Here is a 14,457-nt window from a genome sequence, read left to right as displayed (position 1 = left end):
AAGGACAAAAAGAAAAGGACAAAAAGAAAAGGACAAAAAGAAAAGGACAAAAAGAAAAGGACAAAAAGTCTCTTTTCTTCATTCTCCTAGAACTGAATTGATTGAAAGGACATAGGCTGGCCTCTTTTAATGCCCCAGCCCATCAGTATATTTAGGGGCAAAATTAACAGTTAAAAAAAAAGTTCAACAGTTGGCAATTCTGAATAGCCAAAGGTTTTAGAGGGAAATACTCTCATCTGAGATATTCCTGTTTAAAAAGACCTTCATGTGTTCTCCCAAAGCCTAACATAAAACAAAAATTAAAGTTCAGACCTAGAGAATTTTCAGTTTTGCTCTAGAAACTGGAACAAGTGGGTGGAAGCTTAGAAACAGAAAGCAAGATCTGTTTCTGAACTTCATCTCCCTGCTCCTCACCCTCAGCTATTTATCAAAACCAAAATAAAACCCAAAGGCAACACACTGTACAGTCTCCTCACGTAACTTTCATAGTAATGGCTATGAAAGAGGAAACAATTCAAAACCCAAGAAAAACCCCGAGTTTTCCCATTTCCAAAAAGAAAATGAAACCACTATTTGCAATGAAGTTTTAGTTTAGAATTTTGTAATCAAAATATGTGTAGGAAACTTTCCCATGCTTTCTAAGGGAAACGTTTTCAAGGGGAAACTAATTCCTATGTGGTATGCCTGGTAAAAAAGGAGGACGAGAGAAAACAAAGTCTACGGGTCTCTTTTGTACCTGCTCTTTACCAAATGTCCTTCTGCTGACATTTTGGACCAAAGGGAACATGAAAGGCCCAGAGACAAAAGAAGCAAAGCAGCGAAATGCTCATCATGCAAAATCAGAAAGTCATTGGCAATAAAACACGCTGCACTGACACAGCACTGGGACTAGACCACACCAGCCTTTTTATGATTTAACAAAATTGAAAAATAAAGATCAAATTAAGCCATAAAACTTCCTCTTTCATTGGATATGAGAAATCAGGTGTGTTACCGCTGGTGACAGCTGCACTTTGTTGCTTGGTCTAGAACAGGCAAAAAAAAAACCAACCCAAAAACCCCAAGCAGTAACATTTTCTCAGTAACTGCCTTCAGCTTAATACTTCAGCCTACTCCAGCAAACACACTTCTGCTCCATCTCAGCTGCAGCTCGTTTTTAGCCACGAAGCCACTGTGTGACCCCTGCCTGAGCCACAGAAGGCTGCCCACCCCCCGTCACAGGACATGGAGGAGTTGGTGACTGGAGACACCCAGTAACATGTTCCTGCCTTCCCAGATGAGCACAGAGCACCTCACCCTACCCTCATCGGTGCAAGGTGGCACCTGGGCTAGTTAGCCGTGCCGAGAGGCAAGTTACTAGTTTGAATGCACTGCTCTCTTAACGTGGCTTTTAGAAGCCAGACTGGAGCTCTGCGTGGTCCTACTGCTTCAGATGGCCACAAGCTGGGTGCTCCGCACCACAGACTCTGTTTTATGGGGCAACGTGTCCCTCACGAGTCCTGACTCCAAAGCAGGACCTGCAGTCCTCCTGAACCCGAGTTCTGTGATCTCAAAGAGACTCAGATTTCACTGACAACGCAAAGCAAAATTAGCAGTATTTCTCACCTCACCAAACGTTTTTGGACTGGAATACAGCTAGATGATCCAACTTCCAAACAAATAGTTATCTGACAGAGCAGCGTCCAAGTTAAAGAAACCAGATGATGACTCAAAAGATTAATTCCAATCCTGTATTCCAAAAAGAAATCTCAGACTAAATGGTTATGGAGTGTTTGTAGCAACCATGAGCTTGAAGGAAGGCAGAAGCAACAGTACTAATGTGTGGGCGCTACGGTTATGTAGCCCCTCCTAACCATGGCATTCCTGCCTCTGCATGACTTAGGGGCCTTCTTCCAAGCAATTTTAACTGTTATTTCACAAAATACAGGACTATTTTGCTTCCCAGAATTAATGCCAGAAAAATAACTTGCAGAAATGTCAATGAAGGTCAACAGGTCCTCTTTTAAATCCCACATTTTTTAGATTTTCTGCATCTGTTTAAAAGAAAACCTATCCTTGAAAGGAAAAGGACAAAAAGAAAAGGACAAAAAGAAAAGGACAAAAAGAAAAGGACAAAAAGAAAAGGACAAAAAGAAAAGGACAAAAAGTCTCTTTTCTTCATTCTCCTAGAACTGAATTGATTGAAAGGACATAGGCCGGCCTCTTTTAATGCCCCAGCCCATCAGTATATTTAGGGGCAAAATTATCAGTTAAAAAAAAAAAATTAAAACAACTTTACTCAAAATCTGTTTTTGAGACTTCCACATATTTTCTTCCCCAGGCTTGTGGATTGTTTTCTATTTTTTATTTCCATTATAAAGGCTTTTGTCCAGGTTTACTACAATGTAAGGAACAGATATATAAGCATTTCCTCAGAGTCCTAGATTTTGCTGTTAATCATTAATAATAACATGATGGCTAGTTTAAAAAGTCAAATAAAAACAATATAAAAACATGATCATTAGACTATTATATATACGCATAACAAACCAGCTTAATACAGCTGTACTCATATCACAGTTCTCGATTGTATCAAAGAGAGCATACTTTCCTACACAACAAATAGATTCTGATTTCAATTTCAAAGAGACACTTTATATTTGGTATAAAAATATTCAATGGAATTTTTAAAAAGCAATCCTCGAGTCCAGATGCAATCCCCAGTATGTTGACTGCACAGAAAACACAACTTTTGGGAGCAACTGTAAGCCACAGAAGGAAAAAATTATTTCTGATGCAAATTCTTATCCGGCAGGCACAGACTGGCTTCCTGATCTCCAGTTTGCTTTGGAACATAGGTACATTTCCCTCTCGCAGTTTTTCTTGATTTTTTTTTTTCATTCTCTTATCTTGTGCAAATACATGCCCCAAAAAGTTTCGCATGCATTTTCTAAAACCTCCTGTCTTCAGCATATCTACCACAGATATCAGATGCTCCTTTCTATTGCTACAGCAGCTTCGGTTTACAATCTTGTGAAAGATTTATTCAGTGAAATGGGATGATGTCACAGCAGCGTATCCAGTTGAGAATCTCATTCCCTGGACTTCCTATAGTGCTTTGTATGGCACAAAGCATATGGACCTTTTTGTACTAATGGCACTGACATGAAAGCACTTTAGAGTTATACTATACATCTGGAGAGGGTGACTATTGTGATTTAATTCTAGTTCATTAAAAAAAAAAATTTACATCTGGAGAGGGTGACTATTGTGATTTAATTGTAGTTCATTAAAAAAAAAATAATTAAAAAAAAAAAAAGGACTTGAGTGCAGCTTCCTTTACATAATGTGCATTGACAGTGCAAACCAGCCTTCTTCTTTTTGCTTTTCCACCTGCAAAAGAAGAAACCAGTTGAAATTCATACATCATAAATTTCCCACAGACTTGCTTATTAGCACTGGCTTCTGTAGGATTGCTATGGATCAATTCACTGATATGTAGCAATTGTCTCCTACAGGCACCACGGAGGTAGTCACACCACCTACTTTAGACACCTAGTTTAAGCCACATCTACTTTAAGTTTTCTGAATTTCCCCTCTGGGTATGTATACTTTGCTGTCAGGATAGGGAGTCTTGGACCCTAATTTCGTTTCTCTATCACTCCTAAATTAGGTTATTTTGTTCATCAGGAAAGACAATATTAATATTTCATAGTTGCTTTCAAGCACACAAACAGATCTACAACTGGTTTACCAGACTGTACCACTGCCTGCAGTTCCCCATGAAAGCATTTCGCTGTAGTCTGTTCCTCTCTTTGCACACCAGGAATCAGAGATCCAGGTTGGTGATTTTTCTTTGCATTTGGATTTACTTATCCTTCAGCAACTGACTTAGGTAAGAGCTCACTTGCCTCTTAGACATGGCTCTAACAGTACATCATAACCATTACTTGAAATTCCCTGAAGCCACCAGTGAAAGACTGCCAGAGGTTCCCAGTTCTAACACATGAAGATGCCAGAGCTGAAAATGTAGTTACAGATGATTCACTTGCAAATAGCAGCTCCGTGGCAGCAAACAACTAATGTCACTAGCACTCAGGCCCTCCACTTAGGAATTGTGCAGAATCCAGACTGCCATGAGTTGATTACTATTAGGCTCAGTAGATTTAAGCTAGGACAGAGCTCTCTCCCCTTTTTAATCTGTGTTGCTTTTTCCTTCAACGTCATCGCTAGTCAGACTTTCCAGCTGAAGATTTTTTCAGTCTTACCTTTGGCCTTTGGCTGACAGGAGTTAATTTCACACTTTCTGACGTGGTACTTAGGGGTGAACAAGGTTTGCTAGAGTCACCTGCAGACCTGCAGACATTCAAAATGAGATTGAAAAAGTGAAAAGAGGAAGTGACTAATGGAATCATATCTCAGATCCTGAGTTAGGACCCCTCATCAATAGTCTTCAACAACCCATGTCATCTGTCTTATGTCACACTGCAGGTATTTTAAATACAAACAACGGAAATAGTGAAAAAGCTATTAGACCTTTGTTCCATTTCCCACAGAGTTCAGTGTGATAAAGTCAGGGAAAGTCACAATGTGGCAGATCTGTCTTATGTATTTTAAATACAAACAATGGAAATAGTGAAAAAGCTGTTGGACCTTTGTTCCATTTCCCACAGAGTTCAGTGTGATAAAGTCAGGGAAAGTCCGTGAAGCCAAAGAACAATGTGGCATTTTTTCTATTGTGTTCAAGTTTTGCTGGATGGTTAATCAAGACACTAGAAAAATGAAATAGTAAAGGGTTAACATTTACCTTCTTATACTGGTCATACTGGCAGGGGAAACACTGTCGTCTTTGGAGCTGTCCATACCATCTGCCACAGGAATAGACACTTCAATTGTCTTCCTTGCATTTTCTAGGCAATAAATAATAACTTGATTCTGATGAGAATACAGCACCATCGCACAACATTCATTTCATTCTTCTGTTTTTTGAGAGGCATGACATAACTCTTCACAGTGGCACAGAAAATACAGAGCAGATATAAAACATCAGGCTAAACATCAACCCCGTGCCCACTCTCTGAAAATGACAGATAACGAAAGCAGATACTCAGAGCAATTATGGACAACGTGCACAGATATAGAATGATTCTTCCATAGATAAACCTTCTGGTTTTTGGCAGTCAGAGAGTTTGAGACTTCTGATTTCTCTACTTTGTTCCTTTAAGATTTTACCTTTCATGCTGAATTTATGTTACAGCAGCCACAAAAGTGTTATGATCCCCACGCATGAGTCATTGCATACGCACCTGCACGCATACGCACACACATATGCAGTCTCTCCTCCCTGTCCTTCCTCTCCCCCTCAAGTCCTTCCCTTTATACACCCTCTGTGGTTTAGGAAGGGGGGCAAAGGGTGGGTATGGACAGAGCATATGTATGTGCTCACAGGCAGTTCTGCTTGTAACCGCAGGAACTCCATGAAAAGATAAGGCAACCCTCACCTGCTGCAGAGTATTTTTGTTTATAGATACACATAGCAGCTCATGAAAAGATAAGGCAACCCTCACCTGCTGTAGAGTATTTTTGTTTATAGATACACATGGCAGCTAATCTATGAATCTTGAATCAGCAAGAATATTCCCTTCGCTAATTTATCTTCAGATGACTGGAAGCTTCAGTTACTTCCTTCTCTTAGCACTGGCAGTAACTCAGTGAGGTAGTCTGATGGCAAGAGCACCCAAAAGACCAAAAACTAAAGTGTAGTTAAGAACTGGACAACCACTCTGCTGTGATTTCTAGAAGCCTGATGTAAACACTCAGTCCTTTTATTAAAAGATTCTCCAGCAGAAAGGCTAGCTCTGCCCACCAGTGACTATGTAGCAGAACTGTTCTGCAGACAAGGACAAAGCAAAGAAGAGCTTTACCAAGAAGCATGATATTTGCAGCAGACTAATTATTAAGAAACTAACTTCAGGAGAAGTTTAGCTGATACATTTTCAGCTCTCTGAAGTAAGGAGTGTTTGCACCACACAGTCATTAACAACAACTGTACTGCTGACTACAACCGCTGATCCAATCAGATAAGGACAGAGAACTCCCAAAAGAGGAAAAACATTGTCTTACTAGTTTTTGTTTCTCCTGAAGCTGGGTACTTACCAGTATGAGTTAGGGATGGGGGTAGAACAGGAGATACCATCGGAGGGACCATTTTGGCAGCAACTGACTTCTGCTGCTCTATGAGCTGCAACAGTTTATCACGTGCTTCTGTGCTCTGACGGTTCAGCTCTGCTATTCTTTCCTCCAAGCTCTTTGAGGCTACAAGATGAGTCTACTCGGAAAATTGGATAATTACTTACAATTAAAAACTCACAATTTGCACCTTCAGGGAGAGCACGCAATATATTTCAAGTCCTTCTACGCATCTAGTTTTCAATCTGAAATTAAACGTAATTATATAACAACTACGGTGAAAAATCTCATTTTGTCCCCTTCACTGTCCTGCAATTGACTAAACACAACAATATTTTAAGTTGATCTTCCTAGAAACAGGAAAAAACAGCTATTTTTGTATAATTTAAAAAAAGAAAAAAGAAACCCCCCAACCTTCCAGCAATTAACCATAATTAGGAAAATATTTAATCAGTCAGTCACGTATACAGGATAGTGGGGAAGCAAAAGCAGATTTCTAGCAGAAGAATCCTGGAACTCATCTTCAAACCAGGTTTTCATCCACTTCGACTCCTCCCCGTCCAGTAATTGTTTCCACAAAAACAACACTTAAAAAGTTTACATCATCTTGTGCAACTAAATGACTAAACGTTACATAACATAATACAAAGCAACACCACTTTCAGCCTACGCTTACATGAGGCAATTTAAAATCTTTAGGACCCTTAATTCAACAGTAATTCAGGCACTGCGATGGAACAAAACCAAAGCCAGTAGCAAGGCAGGGGTTAGGAATTTCTGTGATGTGAACTCCACTCACTGGGGTGCCTCTGAATAGCTACTTACTTGCAGATAAAAGGTTTTCTATGTCAACTAAAGCATTCAAGTTCTCTCTTTCTCAAAGATTTTGGGATTTTCACCACACAGCAGCACAAGACAGATCCAACCAGTGCAAACACTGTAATCAAGTATTTGCAAGAGATGTACTTGCACCGACTTTAATCTCATTAACTTTTGGGTCACAGGCATGGATTTAAATACGTATTTTACAAGCTTGACAAGAATCTGTGGGTTAGTGCAGTGCTTTTGCTGTTAATATTACTAAAGCTACAAAATTCTCACCTGTCCTTGTGAAGAGTCTGGACTAGAATTTGCATTTGGTATTGAACCTGGCTGATGCAGGCAGTCCCTTGTGTCTTCAGAGAAGCCTCTGAATTTGCTCAGTTGAGCTTTAATGAGAGAGTTCTGCCGTGTGAGCTCAGCTATCTGTCCCAGCAGATCACCGTTTTGAAATAACTCTTCAGTTGTGCTGGTTTTCCTAGTGTCACCTGGGCAAGACAGACTAATTTTCTTGTGGGAACTTTCCAAGTCTTTGTCTTCAGGAGGACTTGGTTGCCTTCGAGAGATGAGACAGTTTTCCTCAGTTGAGCTTTGTGTTCTCAGGGAAGAAGGTGAGCTCCTCTCCTTGCACAGTTCTATTTCAGTGTTTTCAGGAGACTGAGAAATGGCTGTAGACCCTACAAACAAGAAAGAAAGGACAGTAAGGAAAGAGACATGTGATCCTCATCAAGGAAACTAACAATGAGTATACTGCATGAGGCTAATAATAATCAAGCAGGAACTGGAACTAAAACATCTAGCCTTAATGGTGTTGTTACTGATCAAAATCACTCTATGGAAAATTCTGCTGCAAGAACTCACCAGGTTCAATATTTCCTGTTGCAAAGAGTCTTATATTTATGTGGCTTTAATTAGAGCTTGAGAGAGAACTCAGAGAGAAGATAAATTGTTTTGAAATTTCTTAGTTGGTAGATCAAACACTACTTCTTAGTCCTCCATTCTCCAAAACCCAGATACTTTACCCAATAAACTGCAAGTTTGTGGTTTAGTTCTGGTATTTATACTGGGTTGGTAACAAAACTTTTAGAATAATAAAACAAAATAATAGAAGACTTTTGGCATAAGAAACTAGCTATTTACTCAAGTTCCTAAGAAAGGGGAAGCAGTCTGGCCAACAAAAGTAGTTAGGTATTTTTTGTGGTCATGATTAGCAAACTGATAACACACCACACACTGCTATGTGTTAAGTCCAAATTGGACTTTGTGATCAAACTCAGATTTTCCATCCTTTATATACCAAATAGCCCATTCCTCACAAGCTTCAGCTTTTGCCTCTTGAGCAGAGGATTACATTTAAAAATCTACACGTAAATCCGTTCTATGAATATTTTGTCATAAAGAAAAGTTCATGAAGTTTAACATCTGTTGAACCATTTATCTTCCTTAACATCTTAAAAGCGTAACAATATATTTGTCACACAGCTAAATTATAGTGAAGTCTAGGAACACAGTTTTATATTTTTGTTTCAAATGACAGACCACATCCAACAGTTCTCAATGGAACTGAAGCCAGATGATGTTCTTTGTGAAAAGCTACCTGTAGTTGGATTCCTCCTGATTTATTACAGGTGACGACCAAAAGCTTGAACTACATATAAACTTTCAATTGCCCTGCCAACTCCTTAAATCAAAAGGACTCTGGGGTTACTTTTCTGACTTGGAAAAGACTTACAAAGCAACACAGCCGAAAGGGCTTGGGGGGGAAAGGAGGAGGGAAGGCACAAAACCCCACTACTGTGCCCTACTTCCTGCCAGCAGCCATCAAGCTAACGATAGATGTAATTATCTCTCAACAACAGAGGGTTACAGGGGCCTAGCACATTCAGGAAGATGTGACTACAATGACAGTTAGAGGAGGAAACAACTAATTTTGAGAGTCACAAAGGGTCCTCTCTTCTGCTCACTTCATTAAGTTTAAACAAGAAACACCTTCCCTAATCAGTCCTAATGAACCTTCTTCCTCCCAACAACTAGAATGGAGCTACTGACCTACAGAGCTCCTGAAACCTATGGATACTGACAGAAGACTGAGTTAATCTGGTTATACATCACCACATAACTTCACCCAAAACTTCTTCAGCCACTTCCTGTGTATTAAATTAAACCCGATTGAAACCTGCTCCCATAGCTTTTAGAAAAACCTCTGCTGGTAAGATTGGTTCAAAGCAAGAGTACACAGCCTCCAAACATCCTGGTTTGTCTGCAGCATGGGCTGCAGGGGCATTGAATTTCCAGTCTTCAGTGGTCCCACCATTAAAGATGATGGAGGCTAGATTACATCATCAGCAGATGAAGATCTGAGATGATGTGCTGTATGTCATTGTCTAGACAAAGAGCTACAGCAGATCATACAGAAGCGACAATCAAAACCAGCACAAAACAAAAATGTCGGTCTGGATTGCCACTGGCAGGACTGCAGAAAGTAGATGGAGAACTGCAGGGGACAGAAAGTCTAAAGGAAATCCAGCAGCAGGCATAGCAAGAAAAGAAATGCAAATCTGGGTGCAGAAGTAGGATATTCCAGCTGTAGGGTCAACGTGTGTAAGCAGAAAACGCACCTCCAAAGGTAGTGCAAGACTGAAACTGTAACACACTACACAGACTCTCTAGTCTACTACAGCCAGAGAGATCTCACCGTTCTGGGGGGGAGACAATTCCTTACTGCTCTTCTGCCGGGGGGGTGACAACAGCACAGCTGGCTGGAAGACGTGAGCTGGCAAGCTTCTGCCAGGTCCCGCACTACCTGAAGCACCCGACCTCTGGAGATACTTGAAAGGAAGTTCTTCCTGTGGGAATTTCAGCATACTTTCCCTGTTGCCTGCATCAGCCCGAGGCTCCAAATAGCTCAAATCATTTTTTTCTAAAGGAAGAGACAAAGCAGAGATAGAATTTCCAAATAGCTCAAATCATTTTTTTCTAAAGAAAGAGACAATGCAGAGATAGAATTAAAAAAAAAAAAAAAAAGGAAAAAAAAAGTTTTCTGCAATACAGAAAATTCTCAATACCAACTCTTATGTTCAAGTATCTGAAAAGACAGACTAGAATATATTCCCCACTCACTGCTGACTTCCTTCTGATCCCCAGGAACAGAACTCTTCCAGTGAAGCATAACAGAAATTTTCACTGGCCTTAAGAGCAAGAAGAGCTGTTATACACAGCCTCACATTTTCAGAATACCAGTAAGAAATCTGTCTGTAGCACATGCACAAGACTTACAGACATAAGACTTGTGAGGAATAGGTATTTCAGTGAGCTGCATTTGGTAGTATTCTCTTGTGAAACGCAGACATACACACTTGTCCTAATGAATTTATATTATAATTTGATGGCAACAATGGTCGAGTGGAAAACAATTCAAAGCTTTTTTGAGCTCTCTGATGATCTTTTTTATGGCTTAACTCAAATCAGACATCTCTTCAGTAAAATAAAAAAAAAAAGCTATTCTTCTGTATTCAACTACAACTAGCTTGTGTCTGTACTGTCATCTATATTGAACTACAAAATGAATAGCAAGAAATCAAAGTTGTAGCTAGCTGCAAGACCACATTATTTCAATATGCTTACATCTACTGCTCCATCTGTGCTATCTTTGAATTGTCTCCTCACAGTTTTGCTCAGGACATTTGTTCCCAAGAGAAGTTAGGGGAAAATTAAGCAGAACATACCTGATCTCAAAATGCATGAGACAAAAACCACCCTTTAAAGGCAAAGAGCCAGAAGAGGCTGTTCGTACACAATACCACTTGTGGTTCATACTACTGAGGTTCTCAGATTGAACTTCAAAACCTGCCAGCCACTATTCAATGACTGTGGTATGAAATGAGTAACATCTTCCTGCCCTGTGTCACTGTACGGAACTCTGTTTCCAAAGTATCCTCCTCACATGCCATTTGCCACTGTCATATGGCCCCTCAGCCACTCTTGTCTCTCCAGAGAAGTCCTGTGTTAACTTACACATGGTTTCTGTGCTAAAACTAACGATTCCAAAGGTTTGACATCAGGGTACAAGAGGTCTACTTCAGAATGGGGAGCAGGAAGAAATATTTTTGTAACTTTAGGACGCTTTCACCTCAGGAGGATGCCTCTTCTTGAGAAGAGAGACCAATAAGGAAAAAAGATTTGGAAATTCTAGTTTTGCAGAAATCTATAGGAAGGTTGGGGTGAGTTTTTTTGTTGTTTGTTTGGGTTTTGGTTTGTTGTTTTTTTTGAGGAGTGCTTTTCTGGTTGTTTAGGTTTTATAATTTTGAGGTGGGATTTTTTGTTTGCTTTGATAAAGCCTGGGTAAATCACAAAAAAAGGGATCTGGTATGTGACTTCTTCACGAGATCCCCACAAAAACGCCCACAAAACCAACATTTAACTAGGGAATACGCGTCGTTCCAAGGAATCTTGGGGATTCAAAAGGAGTTACTGACTCTGACAGCAAAAACAATGCATTTAAGCAACCAATCAGGGAAGACAGTTGTAAGAAAGCTCCATGGTGAAAGAATGTAAAAAGTACAAAGTGAATCCTGTTTGGTTAGTTTGGCCATCAGTGCTACCGGCTTAACTTAGCCTCCTTCTGTGTTATATATCACTCAAGTGGTCATTCACCTCTGATATGAAGTCCCAAGTATCAAGAAACACTTCTGCTTGGTGAGTCAGCAGCCCTCAGCAGCTGCTGTCTCTGGTCAGCAGCGACCTCCAGTGTCTTATGGAAGAAGCAATCATCTCATACTGCCAGGATGCCTCAGCAACAGAGAGGTGGGAACCTGATTCAGTTCAGGAAGGAGGTTTGTTTGGGGTTTTTTTAGGACCCTCAGAATAAACATGACTTTGTAAGTCATCTTAATGGTTAAAGGCTACTCCCTCCAGTCTCCCCCTCTTTTTTTTTTTTGGTATAATACATTATGTATCATAGAATCATAGAATCATAGAATTGCCCAGGTCGGAAGGGACCTCCAAAGGTCATCTAGTCCGACCTCCCCGCAGTCAGCAGGGACACCCCCAACTAGACCAGGTTGCCCAGGGCCTCGTCGAGCCTCTCCTTGAGTATCTCCAGGGAAGGGGCCTCAACCACCTCCCTGGGCAACCTGTTCCAGTGCTCCACTACCCTCACAGTGAAGAACCCTCTCCTAATCTCCAGTCTAAATCTGTTCCCCTCCAGCTTGAAGCCATTGCCCCTCGTCCTGTCACTACAGGCCTTTCTAAACAGGCTCTCCCCAGCCTTCCTGTAGGCTCCCTTCAGGTACTGGAAGGCTGGTATTAGGGCTCCCCGGAGCCTCCTCTTCTCCAGGCTGAACAACCCCAGCTCCCTCAGCCCGTCCTCGGAGCAGAGGTGCTCCATCCCCCTGATCATCCTTGTGGCCCTCCTTTGGACCCTCTCCATCAGGTCCATGTCCTTCTTATATTGAGGGCTCCAGACCTGCACACAATACTCCAGGTATTAGAGCTCAAGCCCAGGACTTGGCTAAAAGGTTAGCCTTGAAGTCCTCATCCAGACAGAAGGATGCCAGTGGGGGTGGAATACAACCTATAATATGTTAAAAAATAATCTGCAGCAATGTGCTCATAGCAGAACTCAGGACATCCGAATTTCCAGAAGCAAGATTCATGCTCATGTAAGAGGTATTTATTCAAATAGACATCTATTAAATACCAGATTTTCCACTACAGGGAAAAACTAGACACAACTCCCATTTCATTCTTCACACGCGCATGCACACACCTTGGCCATTCACTGCACCACTGCTTGCAATTCCAAAATGGTTTGGACTTTGTTCTCTTCTAGGTTCTACCAAAGGGAGGTCTTTGAATGCTCGTGTGAGAGAGGTCAGCTGTTCATCTGTTACTGTCATGTATTGCTGGAGCTTATTCTAAAGGATGAAGGAAAAAGAAAAGAGAGAGATACAAAAACATGTATTCTAGCAACAGGAATTAGATTATATACCACAGGCAGCTCTGAGAAGAAATATGGCCTCTTAATACTACTGCATGAATTTGTCGGATTCCAGTGAGGTATTAAATATTGGTGTCTTGATGTTTCTTATTTATTTTCTCTCCCGCCTCAAAGAAATTCTTTGTTTTCCCCTTTTCCTAACTCATCACCCCACATCCCCTCATTCCCAAATGTAACGATTGAACAAATCTACTTCCACTGCAAACTGAAAAAAAGAAAAATGTAGTATTATATCTAGCCTGCTCTGTTGATCCAGTACTGTTAACAATATACAAGAGTGGAGGCAGTGCTTAAACCTTTAGATTGATAAAGTAAAACTCAGTGTAATAGAACTAGAATTTTCTCAGGCTTGACAATTAAAAATCATACAGGAAGATAAAATGTTGATTTTCCAAACATTCCTTCCCCTCCATGCCTGCTATCGTTATTCTCAGACTCCTCATTCAGTTTTATCATTTTCTTTCTGTTTATTGTTAAAATCTCCTGAACATATGACAATGCATCTCAGCACGCATTTGCAACACAACTCAGTATTCTAACAAGTCATTCTGAGAGGGATGGGGGCTCGGTACCTGTATAGCAGTGTTTTCTTCCCTCACTAGCAGTATTTCTGCAGTCAAAGCATCAATCAGTTCTCTGTGTTCATTCAACATCTCCTCATGCTGCTGTCTTATCACCTCTTTCTCACGCAGTTGCATTTCACTCTAAAGAGGGACAAAAAGTTAAAAACCTATTATAATCAATACAGATTTATCCACATTTGGAAACAGGAATGGGTCCGTATCACATCATACTGTAACAGCTCTTCCCTCTTTTGCTGAATTGACTTCATTACTTTCATGACAAAATCCAATCTTCAAGGCTTGCAAACTCTCAGAGAGCTTACTGTTCCCACTTTGTTACTCTAGAACGCTGTGGGGAATCCTATACATCCTTGTCCTTCTGCCTTTACAACTTCACAGGCTGTAATTACACAAGTGTTGGCCCTCCACATGGGTACCGCTTTGTAAGTCACTGAATCTTCCTGCAGTAATCAAATGATTACTCTGTGATCAGGTGTGCTGATCCTTGTCAGTATCCTGTGCTACTTGTGCCTATTCTTTATTCCGTAGATCATTAAGAAGACCAAAACAAAAATTTGACCAAACAAAGGAGTTGCTTTCTAATATTTTCCCTCAGAGAGAAAAACAGTTCTAGAGGGTTTATTTTTTTTACAGATGACAAAATGGTTTATTTGTTAAGTAATCTACTTGAGCATGAGACAAAAGACCTCACTGTAGAACCTGTTGCTCTCAAAAGATATTATCAAGCTATTATTTTAAGACAGACCACTGCAGTAGGCAGATTTTCTGTACAAGACACAAAAGAGTCCCTTCCACCTTTAACAGGTAAATGGAACACACAATTGCCACTTTTTGGACCATTGTAGCTAAAAGAGTGGAGGCTACAAAGTCACATAAATACATCAGAAT

General features: G+C 40.4%; 1 protein-coding gene across 6 annotated transcripts in view; it reads right to left on the bottom strand.

Moving 5' to 3' along the window:
- Window positions 1-2,329: 2,329 nt before the first annotated feature.
- SPICE1 (spindle and centriole associated protein 1) overlaps window positions 2,330-14,457 on the bottom strand; it is a 28,439-nt gene continuing 16,311 nt past the window's right edge. For 4 of the 6 annotated variants that reach the window (XR_001413690.1, XR_001413692.1, XR_001413694.1 and 1 more), the window contains 9 exons: window positions 13,558-13,689; window positions 12,755-12,902; window positions 9,683-9,907; window positions 7,270-7,664; window positions 6,136-6,307; window positions 4,787-4,889; window positions 4,248-4,335; window positions 3,232-3,372; window positions 2,330-3,174 (listed from right to left, as the gene is read on the bottom strand). Coding sequence is in view for 1 of the 6 variants with exons in the window: in XM_014957285.1 (XP_014812771.1) it covers window positions 3,319-3,372; window positions 4,248-4,335; window positions 4,787-4,889; window positions 6,136-6,307; window positions 7,270-7,664; window positions 9,683-9,907; window positions 12,755-12,902; window positions 13,558-13,689 (1,317 nt within the window). In the remaining 5 variants the exon portion in view is untranslated. The other 2 variants (XM_014957285.1, XR_001413691.1) reach the window with 2 other exon arrangements.

This window comes from Calidris pugnax, unplaced genomic scaffold (genome assembly GCF_001431845.1).
Source record: "Calidris pugnax isolate Ruff unplaced genomic scaffold, ASM143184v1 scaffold225, whole genome shotgun sequence".
NCBI classification, from domain to species: domain Eukaryota; kingdom Metazoa; phylum Chordata; class Aves; order Charadriiformes; family Scolopacidae; genus Calidris; species Calidris pugnax.
Note: the sequence above shows the minus strand (reverse complement) of the source record. Positions and strands in the feature narration are given on the sequence as shown.